Source organism: Apus apus, chromosome 6 (assembly GCF_020740795.1).
Source record: "Apus apus isolate bApuApu2 chromosome 6, bApuApu2.pri.cur, whole genome shotgun sequence".
Classification (NCBI taxonomy): Eukaryota; Metazoa; Chordata; class Aves; order Apodiformes; family Apodidae; genus Apus; species Apus apus.
The window spans coordinates 2233438-2255385 of NC_067287.1; the positions used below are offsets into that span (position 1 = coordinate 2233438).

The following is a 21948-nucleotide window of genomic DNA, read 5'->3' on the forward strand; positions in this document are numbered from 1 at the left end:
GGAACAGGGATCTGCGTCTCAGCAGAACCCCCGGGCTCAGCAGGGCTCAGTACCAAACACGAGCTGTCTTCGTACTGCTTCTTTTTTCCTGGGGCATCAGGGACTTGCCCAGAAACACAGCTTGGAGCACCTTCAGCTGCAGACGGTGAGTAAAGCCACGAGCCCTTCTCTTCCCTTTGGAAGAAGTGCGTCTTCATAGGGTTTTGGGTGGGAAGGGACCTCAAAGATGATGCATTCCCAACCCCCCTGCATGGGCAGGGACACCTCCCAGCAGCCCAGGCTGCTCCAAGCCCCATCCAACCTGCCCTTCAACACTGCCAGGGATGGGGCAGCCACAGCTTCCCTGGGCAACCTGGGCCAGGGTCTCACCACCCTCACAGGGAAGGATTCCTTCCTAATATCTCATCTAAACCCACCTTCTGCAGTTAATTAACTTTGTGTAGCAGCAAGAACGGAAACGAACAGGCATGTAAGAGCTCTGCCCACGGAGTCATCTCCACCGAGCTCCTCAGGGAACAGTTTATTTTATAGAAAACTTGGCTTTTTAAGCCAACTCCGGGCGGGAGAACGACCTGGAAAGCAAGGCAGAACAACAGACCGACCCCACGCCTCTGGTCCAGTGCAGAAGGGGTTTATTCTCGCTCTGTGAGGCAGGTTTTGGGGAGACCCGCCGTGACCCCCGCCGGGCCAGCTGCTGCCGCCAGCAGCGCCGGTCCCGCTCCCGGCTCCCAGCCATCCCCAGGCATTCCCGGGGGCCTTCCGACGGGCGGGGCAGCTCCCCTCCATTTTCTCCCACAACGCCAGCCCCTCTTTTTATTTCATTTGCGGCTTCACCGCATCCCCCGCCCGGCAGCCGGCGGGCGGGAAATGACAGCAGCCCGGGTCTGCAGGACGTGACTGACGCCTGGCGCACCCCGCGGGTACTGCGGGGCCGGGGCAGGGGTCCTCCCTGCTGGCTCGGCGGCCCCTCCGAGCCCCCCAGAGCCCCCCCCAATCCCCCCTCTGCCGCGCCGGGCCTCGAACCCGCGGCGCTCCCGCCCGGCCCACAAGAGCCGCCGCCTCACCCCGCCCAGCGGGCCTCAAGCAATCGAGCGCCGAGCGCCTCGAGCCGTCGCTCCCCGGGCCGCTCGGCCCCGCTGGCGGCTCCGGGGGATCGGCTGGCCGGGCCTGGGCGGGCGCGGCGGGCCTGGGCGGGGGGAGCGGGGCCGGCGCCATTTTGCAGGAAGAGGTGAGGGGAGCGGAGCGTTCCCGGGCCGCTCTGCCTCTCCCGGCCCGTCCGGGGGGGCTGCCCGGCCCGAGCGGGGCCGAGCGGCCGGGAGGGGTGCGAGGGGCGGGCGGGAGGCCCGGCCGGACCCGTCCCGGGGGGTGCCTGGCAGACCAGTGCGTTACGCTTCTCTTGCAGGGGCAGCCGGGCCTGTCGGCTGAAGGGAGCCCGCCGCCTGCCATGGCCAGCGTGAGTAACCCCGGGCCCCCCTCATTCCCCCCTCGGGGGTGGCTGGAAAGAGGGCCCTGCCCCTCGCCCCAAGCCAGGGGAGTCCCTGCTAAAACGCCCTGGTGGTGTCAGGGGGCGTTCCTATCCAAAGGCAGCGGTGTTTTTGTGTTGTTTTGTTTTTTTTTTCCGTCCGAGCTTTAGAAGCCAGCTTGGGGTGTATATCCTGGTGGGAATAAGCGAGTTGAGGGTGAAGTAGAATCTGTTTTGTTGGAGTCTTACAGCGTTATGAGTTCAGGTGAAGCCCTCGGTCCACCAGGGTGCCTTCAGACTGAGGACTAAAACAGCCTTTGCTGACCTAGTCTTGCGATGGAGACGTGAATAATTGATTGGTTCGGGGGGAGTATTTTTTCACTTGTGTGCTTCTAAGCCTGTAAATATTTGCTTAGTCAACATATCTTATTAACAGCAACATCTCCGTGTTAAGTGAGCCTGATTATAAGGTAAAATGCTCTCTTCTTGTAGTTACCTGACAGCTGGAATTGTTTACATCTGTTGCATCATCGTTATGCAAAAACTGATTTCAGTGGTGCTTTTACATAACAGAGGGGGGGGTGGAAAACCCCCATTCAGATGGAATTTGCAGACTTCGGTTGCTGTTACAGGAACCTAGTGGTGTTTTAGAAATACACAGCCTTCACCATAAACACTTGATTTAAAAACAAACAAACAAGTATGTCTTTGTGCATTTAAAGCTTCATGTCTTGGTGGTTAAACTTGCTAGACATTGTGCATTTACACAGGTGGTGTGTATGAAACTGATTTTTACTGGCTTAGGGCCTGAAACTTTGAGAGAGATTTTATCTTAAACATACAGATAGTACCATTTTCTCAGCTTTTTTTTTTAGTAATCTCATTGCCTATGTATTTAGTGTACACACACATTAGCTTCTACAGAATCAAGAAGACAGCACTTAAGGAAAATTCCTCTATGTCAGTTTCTCTTGAGTTTCTTTTCCACCTCTGGGAAATAAAAAGTTTGTTATGGAAGCACAGATGTCATGGCAGGTGGGGTTATATTTTCCAGCAGTGCATGCTTCTGTGCAGCTGCAGTTAGTAATTCTGTGCTAGAGTTAATTAGTCTTATATTTATGTTAACATGACACTTCTAACATTGTTTCAAGTGTGGGTTTTTTTTTCTGTTAGGCATGAAAGTTGTTGGTCAATTTTTAAAGGGTAAAAAGCAGATCAGACCCTTCAGTTTCATGAAATGGGTGCATGGAAGTAATCATGGAAACAGTCCTGGGGTTTCAGTGGTGCTGTTGAAAATGTACAGGGTTTGGTTTTTTTTCCTCACATGGAGAGCCTTTCAGTAAGTGTGTTTGAGACTTTTCCTTTACTTTGAGTCCTATTAGTAGTAAAATATAAAATTAATAAGAAAATGCTTTAAGAACTTGAATTTTACAGAAGCACACTTGATCATAATTAAACTTGCAGTTTGGTTACTGACTGAGGATTTCTCTTGTGAGCCACAGAGCTGTACTTAAACTAGTGTTTTTGCTAGCAGTATGTAATGCTTCCTTTGTTTTTGTCTTCTCAGGTGCTCTGTAACAGAGCAAGATTGGTCACCTACCTACCAGGGTTTTATTCCTTAGTCAAGAGAGTTGTGAATCCCAGGGCTTTTTCTACAGCAGGTTCCTCTGGCTCAGATGAGCCTCATGTTGCTGCTGCACCTCCTGATTTATGTAAGAACAAGCAAATTCTTTGTCTTTCAATTCACCTGCAATCAGAACTTTGCACCCCGTATCCATTTGGGAATTGTCAATTCATTTTTATCTCAAGAGCCCTTTTCCTTGTGGTTACTCTGCTTATATATAAACTGTGATCAAATACAGAGATGGGTATGTCTTTCTCCTTTCTTTCTAAATGTGATGACTAAAGCCAGGCCTTGGCTTTTGCAGGTCCAAGAACCGTGTGGCCAGATGAAGTAATGGGCCCATTTGGTCCTCAGGACCAGAGATTCCAGTTGCCTGGTAATATTGGTTTTGACTGTCACCTCAATGGCACTGCTTCTCAGAAGAAAAGCCAGGTTTCAAAAAACCTGCCTGATATATTAGCAGAGCCTTCAGCAAGTGAAAGGCATGAATTTGTGATGGCACAATACATAAATGAATTTCAGGTAAGAACAGGTTTCTGTGTGAAACTGGTATTTCTGGTCTTAAGAGAAACATAACTCATCTCTCTTCCTTCTAAAAATATACCACTGATTTTCTAGATGGTTTTGAAAGATGAACTTCAGCCAAGGTGAGTGAGAGATTACCTAGAATGTAGCTGAAGTTTTGTCATTTAGGGGGAAGAAGTGTTTCAGGGTGTGGGGTTTTTATTCACTAAGCAGTGCTTAGTGAAATAGTGTTTTAATAGTGATTTAATTGTGTGGATATGGGAAAAGAAAACTTCTGTTTCAAAACTTGCTCTCTACCAAGTCTCTCCACCCGTTATCCCATGGAATTGGTAGTTTCTTCAGTATCTCCTTTGTTGGATCTGGGCTTGGATAGTTTGGGCAGTGTTTGGCTCTGGCTGCTTAGATCTGACAGGCACTGAACGCAGAGAGAGGCAGGTGAGAGCACCTCAGCTGTCACAGCCAGGCTGCAGTGTGCAGAGCTTGCAGTGACTCAGATGGGTTATTAACAGCCAGCAGCTCAATAATTGCAACATTTCAACACATGATAGTTGCTACTAGCTGCTGACTCAACTTTCCAGGCTCTCTGAGTTGGTGACATGCACAGACTTTGGAAGTTCAACTGGCAGATCTCTGCTGTGAAAACCTTGTATTGTGTCTTGTGAATGGAGCATTGTATTCCAAAGTCTCCAGGAAGTCTAAGCTTCTGGTGAGCTCCCCAGGTTCTGTTTTCTGCTCGTGTGGATCATACTGTCTGTTAAAAGCCCACCAGAAAATTCTAGCCCATTTAGAGAAGACCAGGGGCACTGAATGCCTGTCTGCTTTCTAGCAAGATTACTTGTATTACAAAACACCTGATGCAGCTGTTGCTCTCCAAAGAGGAAAGGAGAAACTGGAAAGAGCAGAGGCAGGTTTTGCAGCTGGTATTCAGAAAGTCAGTGAGTCAGCTCTGCTTTATACCAGTGGTGGTCAGGAATCCATGAGCAGCATTTAGCTAACAAAAAATGCTAAACTGCTCATCTTAGCAGAGGATCCAGATTGGGATGATGGGATCAGCTGAATAGAGGAACCTCCCCATGGGTTGCTGCAGCAAGCAGGAGATAAGCTCCATGCTGCTGAAACTCAGGCACCAGTCCTGGAATCAGTGAGAAATGGCCAACCTGGGCTTTGGTGTGTTAGTTTCATGTGAGTAAATGGCAGTAGTTGCTTGATGATAGCATGCTTGCTAAGCATAGATGCTGTGTGAGTGGTGTGCAGCTGGCTAGGGTGGGAGCAGTAGACAATGAACTGTATGAACTGGTAAGAGGAGCATCCTATTGTTAGGAAGAAAAAAGTTGACCAACATAACTGTGTGGTTTGTCAGGCTTAAAGTGCCAACTGATCTGTCCCAGTCACTTTGCAGTCATAATTCAGGTGATATGTGGAAAATGCAGATTGAAACTGCAGTTCATGGCTGCTCTTGGCCTGTTGTGTTTGTTTTTCTTTTATTTTCTTCTCACAAAAGTGCCACACTGCTTTCAAGGTAGCAGTTCTCTCTTGGAGCTTCCAGATACAAACAGGTGTTAGGTAGGGCTGAGTGTACTACTCAGCCATATCATTTCAGTCTTGGAGAAACTTACTGAAATTCCTTGTAAATTATGGCATAGTTGAAACTTAAGAAAACTGAATTGAGGCATTCTGTGCCTGTTCCATAGCAGTTGTTATCCCAAAGGAGGCAGCTGTTGTCACTGCCTTCTTGGGTGCATTTTAAGTTTAATACTATACAGCTAATGTTCAGATGTTCCATTTCCAGCATACCCACAATAATCTAAGTCTAGGTTGGTTTGTTTAGAAACTGTACAACTGAAAACTGTAAAGAATAAAATCTGCTTTTCAAGCTACAACAGCTAAATTTAAAGATACTGATGGTTCAGTATCAGAGTATCAGCTCTAGAACTGTTGTTTGACTTTAAAATAGAAGCTTTACTCTGACTCAGGTGATATCTGAAATCTGTCAGTTGCTGCTGTAGTGCATATTTGAGGCCTTTATTTCAGAGGGATATTTTTCAACATTTTCTCTATTGGTTAAGGCTTTGAGGTAATCAGGTTACAATAATACATGAAGCTTGACTTTTCTGGATAGCAATAGACTATATCTGTATCTGTCCCACTTTCAGTATTTGAAAAACCAAGTTTTACATCTCATTGCAAATGGTAATTTGGTGAAGCAGCTGGGATGTGTTAGTGGACACAGAGTCACCAAAACATAGGCTGGTGTACAAAGTTATTCCTGGTGAATATTAATGAATGGGAAAGTGACCATTTTCTTTTTTTCTCAGGGTGCTGATGTTCCACAGAAACAACAAATAAATAATGCTGAAACTTACTTTGAAAATGCAAAGGTAGAATGTGCAGTACAAGCTTGTCCTGAACTGCTACGAAAAGGTAGGTTTCCACTTTGGTTTTTTTACTGTTTAGAAACCACAACTTTTTAAAATGTAAAAATACACAAGTAAAGGCTCTGACCTTAACTGATGCCATAGAATGTGTAATAGAAAAGGGTCACCCAGAGTTAATGTTTTACAAAATTAAAAATACATCCTATAAAATGAAAGCTGAAACTTGGCTGTTTGTGTCTCATAAAATTCAGTCTCATTTAAATACAAGATCAGCTGGAGTGGGAAGTAACCTCCAGCTGCCTCTTTAGTATCAGATAGGTTCTGGAGCTAATTCACTATCCAAAACCCAGTTTGTGACAAAATCAACTCTTTTGGCACTGCTTCTTAATACAACAGCAAATTGAAGTGATGGAACTACTTGAAAGCATAGGGCTTGTGTCTGTCTTTCTTTAATTTGCTGAAGGAGAAGGTGACTGAAATTAAATTGGATTAAAACTTTGTAATTTTAAGTGTCATATATTGAAAGAGAGAAGGGACCGAAGTCTTGGTCTAGATGCTGAAGAGAGCAGACTTTTCAGAGAGTTAAGAATGAACCTCACAACTTTCAATTTTGGGATGTTCTTTTTCCTCCCACGCTCAGAGCTTCATGGAGCCTTTTCATGACATTGGTGCTTCATGTGCCTTCCTGTTTGTAGTCCAGTAGTTGATGGAGAGAGGGAAGCAAGATGGGCTTGGACCTGGGAAGAACTGTCTCAAGTCATGCTAGTAGTACACTCCTGATTACTGAGTCTGCTGTTGTGTCCTAGGAAGTAGATCCAAGGCATTTCAACTGAAAGATTTCATGAAAAAGTGTAAGGAGGCTTAGCCAGAAAATAAGCATCTTGACACTTCATGTGTGTGGAGAACAGTGGTAGTGTCCAATTAAAAATATTAAAACATTACTCTACGTGGTGTTGTATCTTTGCAAAGAAAGGCACTTGTTTGCACATCCTGCAAGGTGCAGAGTACTGGGGCTTTTATAATCCTGCAACTAAACAGGAGGTCCTGGAAAAGCAAATTCCGCTCCCCAAGCTGCTTTTATCAGGACCTCACCCTGGTGCCTTAATTCCCACAAAAACATCACCATTTCAAACCAGCACGCTGGGTGCTGAGAGGAAAAACACATCCATCTCGTATCTAAATGGGAGGGAAGGCTTTAAGGTAGGGTCAGTAACTTAGTCTAAAAGTGAAAAATCAGAAGTAAAATGTAGGAGCAAGCCCTAATGTGCCCATTTCCCTTTTTTTTTGTTTTTAAGACTTTGAGTTGATGTTCCCAGAAGTGAATGCCAACCGACTGACAGTCCTGACTGTCACCCAGAAGACTAAAAATGACATGACAGTGTGGAGTCAGGAGGTGGAGGATGAGAGAGAAATGCTGCTGGAAAATGTAAGTAGCTGACAGTAACATCAGCTTAATTTTGTTTGTGGATAAATCCCCTGTGAGCTGTGTCTGTGTTCTGGTCCATTTCTAGCTCTGGTAGTAATCACAGTAATATACTGTAGTATTTTTTAGAGCATTTTTGAGCTAATCCTATATTCTCTTGCTGATGAAACTGGACTTTTTCCAGCTTTGTAGCTTTTCAATGTCTCATAGAAGGATTAAACTCTTTGTACTGGGGTGAGTCAAAATATGCTAAAATATTGTGAAACGCTACAGTAGATTATTATTAAAGACACTTGATTGTTCTCCTATTAAAGGGCAGCAACTGTTTCCTTACCTTATTTCAGCTTTAGTATAAGGTATTTTGTGAGATTTTTCTGCTCACTTTGTGTTTCTGTGGCATGGCTGATATTCCTGTACAGAGTCTGTCCATAAGTCTCTCCTTACTTGTAAAAACTGGTTGCTGTTGTTTTATTTTCAGTTCTGATAATGGCTATGATTAATGCTTTTAGTCTGAGCATCAGATACTTATATGACATTTTAGCGACCCTCAGGAGCTTTGTCTCCTCGTTCTGTTGCCACTAGAGGGCTCCCTGAAAACCGTTTTATTTCACATTTTCAGGTCTTTGGTGTGTACTCCAGGAGATGTCAGTGTTCACCATTCTTAGCCCCTCAGAATACATCTTCCCCAGCTATTAACGGTTATAATTTTTCTAAAATCTAATAAAAAAAAATCAATCTGTGGCTTCTCATCTGTATAGCAAGGGTCATATTTATGTTTGCAAGCAGTCTGTCTGGTGATGTCCTTTTCTGTCCTGCAAAGTGCAAACGTGACCTGTAGAAAGCAGAGCAAGGGCCACCACAAAACAAGGCAGAAGCAGTCTGAAGGATCGACAGGATGATTACACACAAATTAAAATTCCCTCATTTTAGTGTGTTCTTTGAATTATTTATGGTCTGTTGGTCTTTGGCGTTGTAATCTGGTCTAATTATATGTTAATTGGCATCTTTCTTCCTTGTGCACCTCCCTGTCAAGTCTAATATAGTCACTGTAGGGGTGTTAGGATGTTGGATGTAACCTCCCGGCCTAAAGGTTACTAACAGCAAATTCACAAGAAAATGGTCTGTTTGTTTGCTTCATAGATGGTTAGAAAGAACTTTAAAACTACTAATTTAATGTGAGAGGCTTGTGCTCAAGTAATGAGGGTTATGTACAGCCAGATCTGATGTTTACAGTAGTACATGTCAAGTGTTTATTAACCTTGCTCTGAGTGATGGCTGGATCAAAAGAGGTGCTGTATCTGAAGTGCAGTGTCTTAACATGCTCTCCTCAGATGGCTTTCTTATTTTTGTGACTTAATTTACAGTTGAGGCATAGTTAACCATCAGGGCCATCAAACCTCAAACTAAAGAACAGATCACTGTAAAGGTAAAACTTCCTTATTTTGGACCACAAAGGGTCTGAAGCTGAGTAACTAGTAATATTTCTGTCAGTTTGAAACCTTGAGCTGTTAAGGGCACTAATTATAGAGAACAGTCCAATTTTTATAACTGAATTCTCTTTGTGCTTTACTCTAGCTCAGTGTATTCAGCTTGTTCAAATTTTTGGACATGTTTTCCTCAGAGTACAGGGATGGTTTCAGAACCATCACATGTCTTTATGACCTGCTATTGTGGTGCAAAACTAAAAGGTTCTTGAAAATCATTTGTAGTGCAGGAAGAACTACATAATGCTGTCCTGTTGAGTTAAGACCTTACAGCAAAACCATCTTTTTCTTATATTTATAAAAATATATTTAATGCTACATTTAGTGTCAGATTTTGGGGCGTTTAGGGAGATCTGTCAACTCATGGAAATAACACAGCAGTTCCTGAAGTAATGGTTGACTTCCTAAAGAGGCTAAGAGGTAGGATTGCAATCTTCATGAATAATGAAGGCAATTACATGATTCCTTGGGCAAGCTGTTAATCCATTACTGACTGGCACAAGGAACAGTACTCAATCCCATATGATTGGAGTAGCCTCATGCATGCCATTAATTCTAATCCTCTTAATATTATTAATATTTTTATTGAAAGTATGCTGAACTTCTCCTTTGTTAGTAGAGGCCGAAACAAATCTGTACTAGTTCATTTTTGGAATGTGTTGGACCTGATGTGCATGTAAGAGAAATCTCATGTGATACCCTTCTTTCCCTTTATTTTCTTCAAGTTCATTAATGGTGCCAAGGAAATCTGCTATGCAATTTGCTCTGAAGGCTACTGGGCTGACTTCATTGATCCATCCTCAGGACTGGCAGTAAGTTATGTGCTGTGTGGAACCTGCAATGGATACTGCAATCTCCTAACTACCAGTGGTAGTTGTATTTTTTTATGGCTTAAATCCAACATTTTTTTTTCATATTGCCCAAAAGCTGTTACCATAGGGTAATTCCTTTCATAAATTAGGACAGTAACCCTGAGCCAGTTCCCATACTGTGTGTGCTGCCATTGCAGTTGGCACTTTGGAGAAGATTGTTCAGTAATGAAGTTGAATTTTAAATAACCTCGGAAGTTTGATGTCCAGAAACCACTTGGTCACTGCACAATAGGCTGGTTGTGCCCTCCCAAGGTAACTTGGTAGCCCTGGCACCTATTTGTGTAGATGGAGGGTGTTAAAGAGTCTCTTTGCACTAGCTAATGATATCTTTGTTATGCAGGAAAAATGAATAGCTTGTTCCTATGGAACAGCACTGGCATTCATCATCAGACCCCACCAGTTCTGACAGTTTGTTCCCAAGGCATCTGGGAGACATTGAAGAGTCTTGAAACTCCCACAAGAGAACTGAGAAAGCTTCTGTCAAAGCATGAGTGTTCTGTGGTTTTGCCTGAGAACTAGCTGTTTAAAACCATATCATAGTTGGAAGATAATCAAGGCAAAGCTCAGTTTAGTGGGTTTTTATTTAAAACACTCTGAAAGGCAATGATTTGTTGTCTCAGCAAAGGCAAACAGGTTTAACAGAGGATGTGTATGAGGCATACAGACAGTTGGAGGTGTGTGTAGTGCTTAAAAGCTTCCCAGAAATTCCATGCATTTAAGGAATAGAGACTGATGGAAGTAAGGTTCTGTCTTTGGGCTCCAATTGAGCAGTAACATCCTTACAGATCTCCTGATGAACAGCTTTAGGCTTTTGGTCAGGAGCTGCCTCCTGAGATAAAGCAACTGAAACACCTGCTTCTAGTTCACACCCTCTTTGCTCTTCAGAGCATCTTTCTTGGGGACTCACTGCAAAGGTACATGTAACTTTTGCTGTTTCACAGAAGGGCTCTATGCTTAATGCCTCTAGAAGTAGCAGACTCTCTCCAAGGCACTTGTGGACAATTGATCAGACATTCCAGCACCTTCAGTGCTCTGCCAGTGGCCACAGGGGGTCTGTCAACCTGGGGTGCTTGTGTAACCAGGGCTGCTCTGCCTACTTTCCTGTGTAGGTTTCATTCATTAAACTGGACACATTTCCTCCAGCAGATCCAACTCCTACTTCTGGGCTCAGGTTTTGTTTCACAAAGGTGTAGTTCTGACACGTTGAATGTTCTTGGGAATGCTCACATGAACAGCTCTCTTTTCTCCTTCTGTTTCCACCCAGTTCTTTGGACCCTACACAAACAACACCCTGTTTGAGACAGACGAGCGCTACCGCCACTTGGGCTTCTCGGTTGATGACCTGGGCTGCTGCAAAGTTATTCGGCACAACATCTGGGGTACTCACGTGGTTGTAGGGAGTATTTTCACTAATGCTGAACCTGACAGCCCTATCATGAGAAAACTGAGTGGAAACTAGGAAGCCAGCAGGGCTCCACGAGTTCCTACGACCTTTGTGTTCTGTTACTTGATGATTCTCTCTAAGCCTTGTCAGGAAATGCCACACTGAAGTCTCCTTAAATAATAAAGTAGCTGTTATTTATTTTAGTCTTTGTGGGTGTGTTCACCTCATGTGACTTAGAATATGAACAACCTTCAAACCTTTGTGTGCCACAGGAATGTTAAGCTGTGAGTTTCCTTCATCTTGAATGAGTTTAAACATACACGTACATACCTATCTACATATTCTTTTCTAGTATTAACTTACAAGCCCCACTTTGGTGTCCCTGCTCATGGCAGGGAGGTTGGAAGCTGATGATGCTTTAAGGTCCCTGCCAACCTTAACCAGTTGAGGATTCTATGACTTCTGAACCATTTTGTCTTCCAGTGTCAGACAAATCTGTGCTCTTAGTATTGAAAATTCTGATGCCGCTGAGGTTTTGAGGGATTTTGCCACTTAACGGAGTGGCAAAAGAAGTGGAAGAAGTAATAAAACTGTTTTCCCAGAATAGAAAATTTAATAAAAACTGGAGAAGATAATGCTGGACTAATCACTCATTTGCTGTTCTGAAATGTGAATAATGAGAGAAGCTTCTAGTGGTCTCTAACAGCAAGTAATGCTTCAGTAGTGAAGTGTTCACTTGATTGCTCCATCCAGTCACTCAGTAAAAAGTCCTGAATTACTCTAGAATCAGTCATGTCTTAAGGCTTTTTTTTGTCTTAACGCTGCTTGGGATTTTATTTTCTCAGTGTTAGCAAAATATATTTAATTAGTTTACGTATGTAAATGTAATTTAAAGTTGTTTTTGTAACTTTCTTAGGTCATTAAATTCACTGCGGAAAGGAAAAAAGATAATAGGGCAATGCTTGGATATCATCATTGTTTATCCTGTACTCAGATGCAATTTAGACTTGTCTCTGTGGAGTTTTGAAATGCCTGTGCAAAGAGCAATTATGATCAATTAGAGCAATTATGACCAATTATAAAAATATTTCAACAGGAAGGTTTCAGTAAACTAGTCAGATAGAAAAACAATCAGGTCAATTGAAGTTAGTGGAGGAGGACTAGTGAAGAGGACTCGAGGCACCTGAAGCACCAAAGCTGTTGGGTGTCTCACTGCAGAGACTAATAAACCAGATTGTGATCTCCTGGCAGGCTGTGATGGGGCCATTTGTTAATCACCTCAGTGGAGCCTGTGCCACTTCCTGCAACAATGGGAATCCTTCAGACTGTCAAAATGTAGTGCAGCTTTTGTCTGGATAGGGGCTGCACAAGATGATGATCTGAGAGTTTTCACTTCCTATCAGATAACTTGGGATTTAAATCTATGTCTCTTTCCAATGTTAACTAAAAATGAGAGATTTACGACTTGTTCTAGCTTTGTATACTATTTCTATTCCCTGCTCAGGGTCTAAGTGGGTTATCACCAAAGCCTTTTTTATTGTCTTTAACGGGTTTGGAACCAGCTCCTTTACCAAGTGCCTGTATCTGTCCTTGTGAATGATCGCTGCAAGCCCACAGCTCTGCTGGATCACAGAGGTGGAAGTGAGGAAGACTTTCCCCTGGAGAAGTGAGTGCTGTCTACTCACTAAGCCAGCAATTCAGAGGTTACCTTGCTCACCTCCTGTCACTGTCACGACTCCTGGCTCTAGCCTGCACACAAGTCTATGGCTGCTGAGGCAGGAACTTGAGTATCACTTTGTCATGGAATTTGTGCTGAATTTTTAGAGCCCACGTTCTTGAGCTCTTCTCTGCTGTCCACGAAAGCTGTATTACTTGCAACTCTTATTATTTTTTTTTTCTCATTCTCATCAAGAGGATTAAAACAAAGCTTGGGAAGCTGCACTGTGTCTCGTCTGTTTGCAAAATACAATGCTTTTGCAGAACACAAATGAGTTAAAAGAGGCTTAGTATCAACCTGGGCAGCAGAGTTCACTGTTGTGGAGAGCTTGGTTGGACAAACAGAAAAAAATAATTTATTCAAAATACTTTGCATTAATTTTCAGTATCTTGAAGACTTTTGATGCTCTCTTTTCTTCAGCTGACTTGGCTGTACTTAACTTACTGTGTTTCAGGAAGGGTGGGAGCTATCAGGCAGCTGTTCAGAGTGAGCTTGGGACACTAGTTTTTGAGTTCATGTCCTTTTAAAGTTTCATCCTGGAAAATGCTTTAACAGTGACTTTTCAAAGGGCTTTAACTGTGGCAAAAACCTCCCTGGAGATAGTGGGAGTTTGGCCTTGTCTTCACTAATGTTTCATGCCAGAATTTGTGGGGAGGTCTGGCTTCCTGATACTTGTCTGAGTAAAATTTTCTCACACTGGTTCTGAAAAGAAGCCAGAACTGTTCCAGGTCTGTTTCCCTCACAGCAGAAGAGCTATACCCTTTTTAACTTGCTGCTGTGAAATAAAAGTTGCTGAATACAGTGTCATTAACTGTACTTCTGATAATAAAACCAGAGCAGCTTAAATGCTACAAAATGGGATGCCTTCCTAGGGTAAAGAAGCAAGCAGATGAGAAGAGCTGTTGTATGTAAGGTCACAATTGCCTCCTTAGCAAAGTTACTGTTCTGTGGGTTGTGCTGTTTTTCTTAAGTCAGAGAGGCTATGATTTTTTTTAAGCTCTACTAATTAATTATCAAGCACACCGGCATTTAATTTTTTGCACTAAGTTGCACAAGAGCCTGTTTCAAGTGGTGATGGTGAGCATCACAGGGGCAGTGCTGCTCCTCTCTGCAGTTGCATTTGCAAGCACCTTGGTGTAGGTGGAAGATACGCTTAGAACGGTGAACATCTAGAGGTTATTTGTAGTAGTCGAATGGCTAAAGAAATGTTAGAGGTGAAATATCTGTCATTTAGGTGTGCCAAGACATGAGGAACTGTTCTGAATGCCTTCCCACGGAATTCCTAGGAAAGGTGGGGAGAAAAACTAGAGGTTTCTCTTTTTGTCTCCTCAAAGTGGAATGTTTCCGTGGTGTTCGGTGCCATGATGGTTCCCATTTCAGCTGTTCCACAGGAAGAGCCAGTTCTAAGGGCTGTGGTGTTGATTTTGTGGTGGGTAGGACTGAAGTGCAGTCTTGTTTCAGAAGGAGGGTTGTGTATGGAGCAGCCTATCACTAAAATAGCTAAAAGTTAAACATTAGCACCATGCAGTCTTGTCATCTGGGGGGAGTAAAAACCCAGTTGGTGATGTCGAGCTGAAAGGTAATAGCAAAATAATTGTGTGATGTGCCTTGTGTGCCCAGTCCTTTTAAAGCCTCCTTTTATTTTGGTTGGTTCTTTTTTTACTCGGCAACCTCAAAATTGTCATTCTGACCAGTGTTCACTGGGCACATGTTTACAGAGAACAGGCAGAAGAAGGCAGGTGGTCAGAGCTTCATTTATCAGAGCAAAAGCTGAATACAGAGCTTGGTCTGCCAGCTTGGTGTCCTCTCAAAGCTTCTGCTTGGGAACCTGGGTGTATTTTATAGTGGAAAAACACACAACTTTGGAAGAACTCAGATGAAGGAGCCTATGTTGATGCTGTTGCTGGAAGAATTTGAGAGAAGGATGGAGTCCCAGGCATCAGAGGCACTGGCTGTGCTCCCTTCCCTCGGCTGCCCCCTCAGGCAGCAACCGCAGCGCGGCTGTCCCTGCTGGGCTGAGAGAAACGGGAAAGCTGCTGCCCCAACACACCTCTGGAGCTGCTTTTTGTGACCTGTGGAGCTGCTCTTTGTGGTGCACGGCCTGAAATGCTGGATCCATGCAGGTAAGGAGGTGGTTGTTACTGTGTTCTGAAGTACACCGTGTATATATTTCTGAAATCATGTCCTTCAGAACTTCCCAAACCCCTGTGAAGCTGCTGCTGTGACCAGGTGTATGAAATTCATTCCTTCCCTTGCTCTAGATCTAGCACTTGCTGGACACTGATCACAGCCCCAGCCTTTGATAGCAAGAGGAATGGCAGAGATGCCCTGTTGGTGAAGAATTAATCACATCTGTGTCAATTAACTGCTCAAATACTTCACTGGATCCCAAATTAAACATCCTGGGTATGGATATTTTTGCATATTCATGCTTCTAGCAACATAGGACCGTTTCACACAAAACTTTGAGCATTTCTGGTTTGTTTTTCCTCTTCCATGCAGGGTTACTGATGTTCTCTTTGAGCAGCTGCTCTTCCCACCCTAGCATCGATATTTACTTTTTCACTTGAGCTGTCCCTGTGCATATCAAAGTCATGGTCAGGAAAATGCTTTGGTTTAAGCTTCTCTTTTAAAGAGCAGAGTTTTACTCTGGTTTGTTAAGACCCACTAGAAAATCCCCAGGCTAACCCAAAGCTTGAATAGTTGAATTTTCACAGCTTGTATCTCCATGTCTTTCATGGCTCCTGACAAAGTCTTGCTGAGTAGACCCAGGGTGCAAATGCTACCAGGATTCTTGAGCTCCCCAGCTCCTGCTGAAACCAAGATACCCTCCTGTTATCCCAGAGCTTTGATTAATTATGAACTCAGGCTAACACTGGGACTGTAATTGATCAAAATAATGTAGCAGTGAATTATTTCCTAAGGAGGACAAGGCAGAATACTTCAGTGCAGCTGCTCTGAGACTGGCTTGTGGGTCTATCAGGGGGAAAAAAGCCCTCCTGAGCATAAACTTAGGTTCTGGTTATGTTGATCTGCATTTAGTATCAATACTTTTTTTTGTGTATGTTCTAATTGGGTGCAATTTTAACTTGTTTGGGGTTTTTTTAGCTTGAGAACTCACTGGTTGGGAAGGTGCTGCTTACAGTTAGGGGTGCTATGAAAGGGAACAGGATGTTTGGACTGAAGAATTCTCTGCAATGTCAGGAACCAGCACTAAGGTTAGTCAGAGTTTCCAGCAGAGGGAACTAACTCCAGTTAAAGACATTGATATAGAGTAAAATCCCTGCAGTTTATTTTAAGTGATTATGTTCCTGCTTCAAGCATAACTTCAGCAGACTAGCTCATTTAATAGCAATTAAAATGTGGAAATGCTGAAGTTTTGACCCTGCTGTTACAACACTTGCCCCAAGAACTTCCAGCAGCCCTCAAGACCTCAGCTACACCTGAGCTGCCACTGATATGACCTGGGCTTTTAAAAAAACCCACAAAACCACAACACTTTTGGGGGTATTTGGCCAACTGCTTTAGATTACTTCACTGCAGCCAGCAGACCTGCTCTCATTTCCACCAAGTAAATGTACAGCTTGTTGTCCTTTCGTGCAGCAGGGAAGGTTAAGCATGGCTGAGGGTGTTTTCTGCTTGCTGCTCCAGGGCAGGCAGAGCCTTTTGTCCCTGGAAGTTTTCGTGCAGGCTGGCACTTCCATCAGGGAGCTTTTCCCCTAGCTGTGGAAGTTGTCCAGGGGCTACATGCCCATATGCACACGCACACCCCAGGCTCACAGCAGCTGCTTGGTGACAACAATAACAGCTTGTGTCAGCTGCAAGAATAAGTGACGTGTTGGCTTTTTCATAGGGTCCTGTTCTGTGATAATTCCCTTTGTTTCCAGGGGGATAATGGCAGCTGAGAGCTTCCTTTGTCAGGAGCAGAGCTTGGCCAGGGGATGCATGCAAGGATACACTCCACCCAGGCCTGCTTTAGAGATGCCAAGCTTATCTTTTGAGGTGTGAGGGTTTGCTGTGCCCTGCCCAGATGCAGGGTTTGACCTCGGGCTGTGTATCCCAACGTATCAGACTGAGTCGTTTGTTCACGAGGGCAGAAGTTGTGTCTGTGAGATGCTCTTGATTGATTTGGCTCTGGATGCTGTGGAAGTAGTTTTAAGTTGCTGCATGAGTATCTGGTCTTGTGGCTGTGAAGACCCTGTAAATCTCCTGCAGGTCTTGGAGGAGCTTTGTGTGGGCTCGTGCTGGGGTGGAGGAGGCTGGGGCCTCTGCAAACCTCTTGCTCTCCCTCTGAGCAGCAGGTTGAGGAAGGAGACCTGAGAGTGGCATGTGGTGTGGTCTTAGCTGAGAAGTTGATGTGATGACAGGAGAAAAAAGCCTCGGGACACTCAGTGTAACTCAAGTGCTGCTAAAACACTTGGGTGGTTTTGTACCAGCAGGGCTTTCCCAAGGGCTGGTTTTGCTGCAGAGACCACACGGCTGCTGCTCAGCTCAGGAAAACCTGAAAAACCTTGAACCAAGCAATTTACTGGGCAGAACTTAAATGCTGGAGTGGAGCTGACGAGCTCAAGATAAACAAGATGGTTATTTAGTTATTTTCCTGCACTGCTTTGTTTACTTGCAGGAGTTGGATATTTTTTTTCTTGTGTTTTCTCCAGTCCTCTTTGCTCCCTCGGAGAGGAGTGTTGGGTGGCGTGTGTTTTAAACCCAGAAGTACAAGAAATTTCAAGAATATTGCAAAATAGAGGTTGGTGAATGAATAGTAAGATGAGAAGCCCCAGAGCAAAGTATATTTTGTGCAAAGGCATGGAAAAGGAAATGAGAGTGTGAGAGGAGAATGCAGGGTTGTTGCTGACTTGACACTTTGGAGTTTGGGAGAGAGGAGGCAGATGAGAAAATGTTGGGATTTAGAGACAAAGCATAGCAAATAGCAATAATCACTACCTATGTATGGAAAACCATTTATGAGGTATGACAGTGAGGACTGTAACCTTTCCCTACAGACTGTGCATGTTCAGGAATGGGTCCATGACCAGCTCTTCCTGCTCTGTACTTGTCCTGTCCTCATGGTTCTGAAGAGACATAAATATGTGCAGATGGATGGAGGGATGGATGGATGGATGGATGGCAGGCACATGCTGTGTATGAAGATGCAGGGTGCAGACAGATGGATAGTCCTGTGCCTGCCTGGCTCTTACACAAGGTGAGGTTTTAGGTGCATGCACAGACCCTGGAAATCTGGTTCTGAAGGTAGGAATCCTTTATAAAGGAGGATTTTGACAAATTAACACAATAGATCAAGTTCACTGGTATGGGCAATTGTAGGATATTTCCTCTCTCTGCCAGCCTTCTGTTATCATTTGGGTTTTCTGCTGGGTCTGATGCTGGAAAATCACTGCAGACTTGCTGGTGGTGGAAGAGGCTCAGGAGGCCATCAGGTCCAAGCCCTGCTAGTAAATCTGGGAGTCTGAAAAAACACTCAAATGTCTATAGATAAAATGTCAGTAAAATGAACCCCTTCCATCCCTGCTCCTGCCTACCCACTGAAAAAAAATGGTTCTGAAAACCTGTTGAAAATATCCCAATGAAAATGAAACTGAAAATGCATTGACCAGCTCTGGTAACTCTGAATTTCTAGTGCAATGAATGAGCTTTTTCTGCTACACACCAACACCCACAGGGAGGACAAGAAATAGCTGGGTTTGTTGGGTTTTTTTCCCTCTGGACAAGTCTCCTGCCATCATCCACTAAGGAAAGAAACCATGGTCTTGCCTGGAGTAAAGCCAGAGGCTGATGGTGGAGCTTTAAGCCCAGCTCCCAAACCTGAAATCTACGTTAAAAAAACCTGACAAAAAATAATAGTTGCCAACTGAGTGTGGCTTTTATCTCCCACAGGCTGCAATGCCTTTAGCATTGAAGCCCTTCACCTTGGCAATGGCAATTCTTGCTTTATTTCTTATTTCTCCCCAGTGAGTCTCAGGCTGCTCTTTCAGGAGCTGCACAAACACAAAGGTCTTGTCGGCGCAGAGTCTGACAGGGGAAACCTAACAGGATTATGAGACTGAAATTTCATGCAGCTGGATGTTATGCTTCACCGAGAAAGTAATCTCTGCTGCTAAACACACAGCCTCTGGCAGGTTGGAAAAGCTTGAGGAAAAGCAAATGTAGCCCGAGGGCTGGACTTTGGGAAGGGGTTAGGGTCCAAAAGAGACACAGTGATATCCCACAGAGACTACGTGTCGGGAAACGAAGTCGTTGGAATCTATTTGCCCTGGAGAAAGCTCCAAGTGTTGGTCTGGGGGTTGTTTTCAGGTGGCAACCCAGCATTTGGGTTGTGGAAAAGCCATGTATGGGGGCACATGTTGCACCTTATCTTGTGCTTAGGTGGGTGAGATGTGAACTGAGTGTGAACAGTAAGAAATACCTGTCCCAGGAAGTCAGCTACAGGGGGAGGAAAATCACCCCTGATCTTTCTGTTCCCCAGGACACCTGTCATGGGCTGGTTTTTTTCAGCTATAGCCCTGCATGGCACACAGCCTCACAGCAGGATTAGTTCCATTTTTTACAAGAAAACCTGAGCAAGTTACCCCTTTAAATTAGTTACCTACTTCAAATATTCTCCTTCCAGCACCTGGCAGCAGAGAGGACTTGGCTGGCAGCCCCTTGTCACTGTCCCAAGTCAACATGGTTTTTTTTGTCTTAGTCATTTCTAACAGATGTGGAGTGAGAGTCTGAGGTTTAGCTGGTCTTCAGTAGGGCTTAATAGAAACAGCTGTTGCACATATAAAGCTATTTAAATTTTACATTGGAGAGTAGTGAAGCATTTATAAACACCAGTAAAGCTGGCTTTTCTCATCCTGAAATACTCTGGCAGGTTTTCTTTGACAGCTTCCTAGCACTAGCTTCATTTTTCCAGCACCTTCAGCCCCATGTTGGGTTGGTTTGCCTGTATTATGGATAGGCTCCATCACACTGAAGATACCCTGCTGTGGTTTTTAGTGTGAGACTTGTTGAGCTCCATGGGATGAACTGTGCAAATGTTACATCTGAAACCTGATGAAATTCTAAAAAAGAGGATAGGAAACCTCTAAACTCCATAAATACAGGTAAGTTGAAATAGATATATTTAAAATGCTTTCAAATATATCATGTCAATGCTAGAGGAACGAAGTTATTAGGTCAGCCTGAGCTGATGATTGGCTAAGGAGGAATCTAGGTGGCCTTTGGGATTAATGTCTAGGAGAGGAGCAAAGAGACATTGGTACAAGAACCAATCAATGGTTTAATGAGGTTGGCATGTACTGGTAAGATGCAACAAAATTTGGAAGCCCATTTTGACATGCACTGGGAATTGTGCTGCTGCAGGATGTAGAAGGACTTTGATTCAGGGGGTTTGGTCCCATCTTGATCTGTCTTTAATGCTAGACTGATGCCCCTTCAGGCATTTCCAGCTCTAAGGTTTACACCTTCAGGTCGTGAGCACTGACTGCTGTTTGCCATCGATTCCATCACACACATATTTTTAAGTCCCTTTTCCATTTCCTTTCCCACTAGCTCCACAGAGGTTCCGTGACACCATTTCCCAGATTCTGACTTGAACTTGTTGGCTGTTCCTCGGTGAAAGAAGCAAGCTGTGGTGCAGCCTTGACTGGGAATATCTGGGCATTAGTGAGACACTTATTTTAGGACTAAGAGGCAGTTCAGGAGCTGCCAGTGACTGTGCTGCAGGCTGCTGTGCTCCTGTTCCTTGCATTTATTCCATGCAAGGATGTGGGGATCTGGGGCTGTGCAGAGCCCAAGGCAGCAGTGTCCCAGTGCAAAGGGGCTGGTGATGACACTGGGACATTGTTCTCAGACACCTCACACATCATCTGAAGATTTAAAACATTTATTTATACAAATGTACAGCATTTACAAGAGTTAACAAAATTAGACCTTTCAAAGGAATGTTACATACATAGAGCCCAGACATAAATAGGGTGCAGCTCAGCGTTCAGGGGCTTTAAAAAACAAACCCCAAGAGCTCGGTGGGCAGAGGGGGCACAGTGACCTGCTGGCACAGGGCAGGGTCCTGTGCTGGTTCCCTCCTTCCTACCACTCACCTTCATTTGCTCATTTAAGCTCCATGTCCATGATGCCACTTTCTCCTCCACCAACTACAAAAGAAGTGTGAGTATCTGGGCTTAAAGCGACATCGATAAACCACCTTTGATCAGCAGCAAAGCAAAAAGCAGGTCTTTGTGGGTAGAGGGCACTACCAGGTACCCAGGAAGGTCTCTGGCCTGCCTGAGGTCCACCTGAACACAGAGTGACTGGCCCATCTGTTGGTGCACACCACAAGCCAGCTGGCACTGGAGCCCATGTCATCTCAGTGCAGGTACCTCACCTTTCACATGGTGGAAGTGGTCCTAAAAGTCCAACACCTCCTGATGAAGAAACCCAGCCGTTCCTGCAGCCCAGCCCAGATGGTTATACATGTCTAGCTCAGAGTTAGCTTGTGTTAGGCTGGGTGAGTTTGGTTAGATAACACTGAAGCTGCCAATTGTCTGGAAAACAAGAGGGAGATGACATCTGGAGATGCCAGAAGACACCGGCGGAAGCTTGACTGTAAGGCCAAGGCAGCCAGGAGGTAACAGATGCTTCTTACTGCTGGGGAGGTATCATCTCACTGCCTGATTCCTAAATGCATGTGCTTAGCAAGGCCCAAAATAAAAGCAGAAAGCCTTAAACCATCCAGCTGAGCTGCCACCACCAGCGTGTGAGCCCTGAGATGGTGGGGAGCTCCCCAGGAGGTGCTGCTGCTGGCCGTGGGCAAGATGGCCTGAGCTTTGAGCCCACCTTGGTTGGACAGACAAGCAAGGGTTCATCAATAATGCCAGGTTTCCCAGGTGTCCTCGTGGCACTGGCTTTCCAACATATCCTCCTCAAAGAGCAGGTTCTGGAGCTGGCCCTGCTCCCACACACAGCCAGTATTTAACCCCTGCCTCAGAAGAGCAGCTGAGCCCCTGCCTGAGGACCTGCCAGGCTTAAACTCCTCTGTTCTGCAGGATCATCATAATAATAAATACTTCAATTGCAGTTG

The 21948-nt window shown here is 44.6% G+C and overlaps 1 protein-coding gene across 1 annotated transcript; it reads left to right on the forward strand.

Moving 5' to 3' along the window:
• The first annotated feature begins 1224 nt into the window (after positions 1 to 1224).
• Positions 1225 to 11352, forward strand: MMADHC (metabolism of cobalamin associated D). The gene is made up of 7 exons (XM_051623550.1): positions 1225 to 1453; positions 3030 to 3174; positions 3391 to 3608; positions 5927 to 6032; positions 7282 to 7412; positions 9619 to 9705; positions 11030 to 11352. Exons 1-7 carry the CDS (start codon positions 1445 to 1447, stop codon positions 11222 to 11224), a joined length of 891 nt encoding a protein of 296 aa, XP_051479510.1. The 5' UTR covers positions 1225 to 1444; the 3' UTR covers positions 11225 to 11352.
• The last annotated feature ends 10596 nt before the right edge of the window (positions 11353 to 21948 follow it).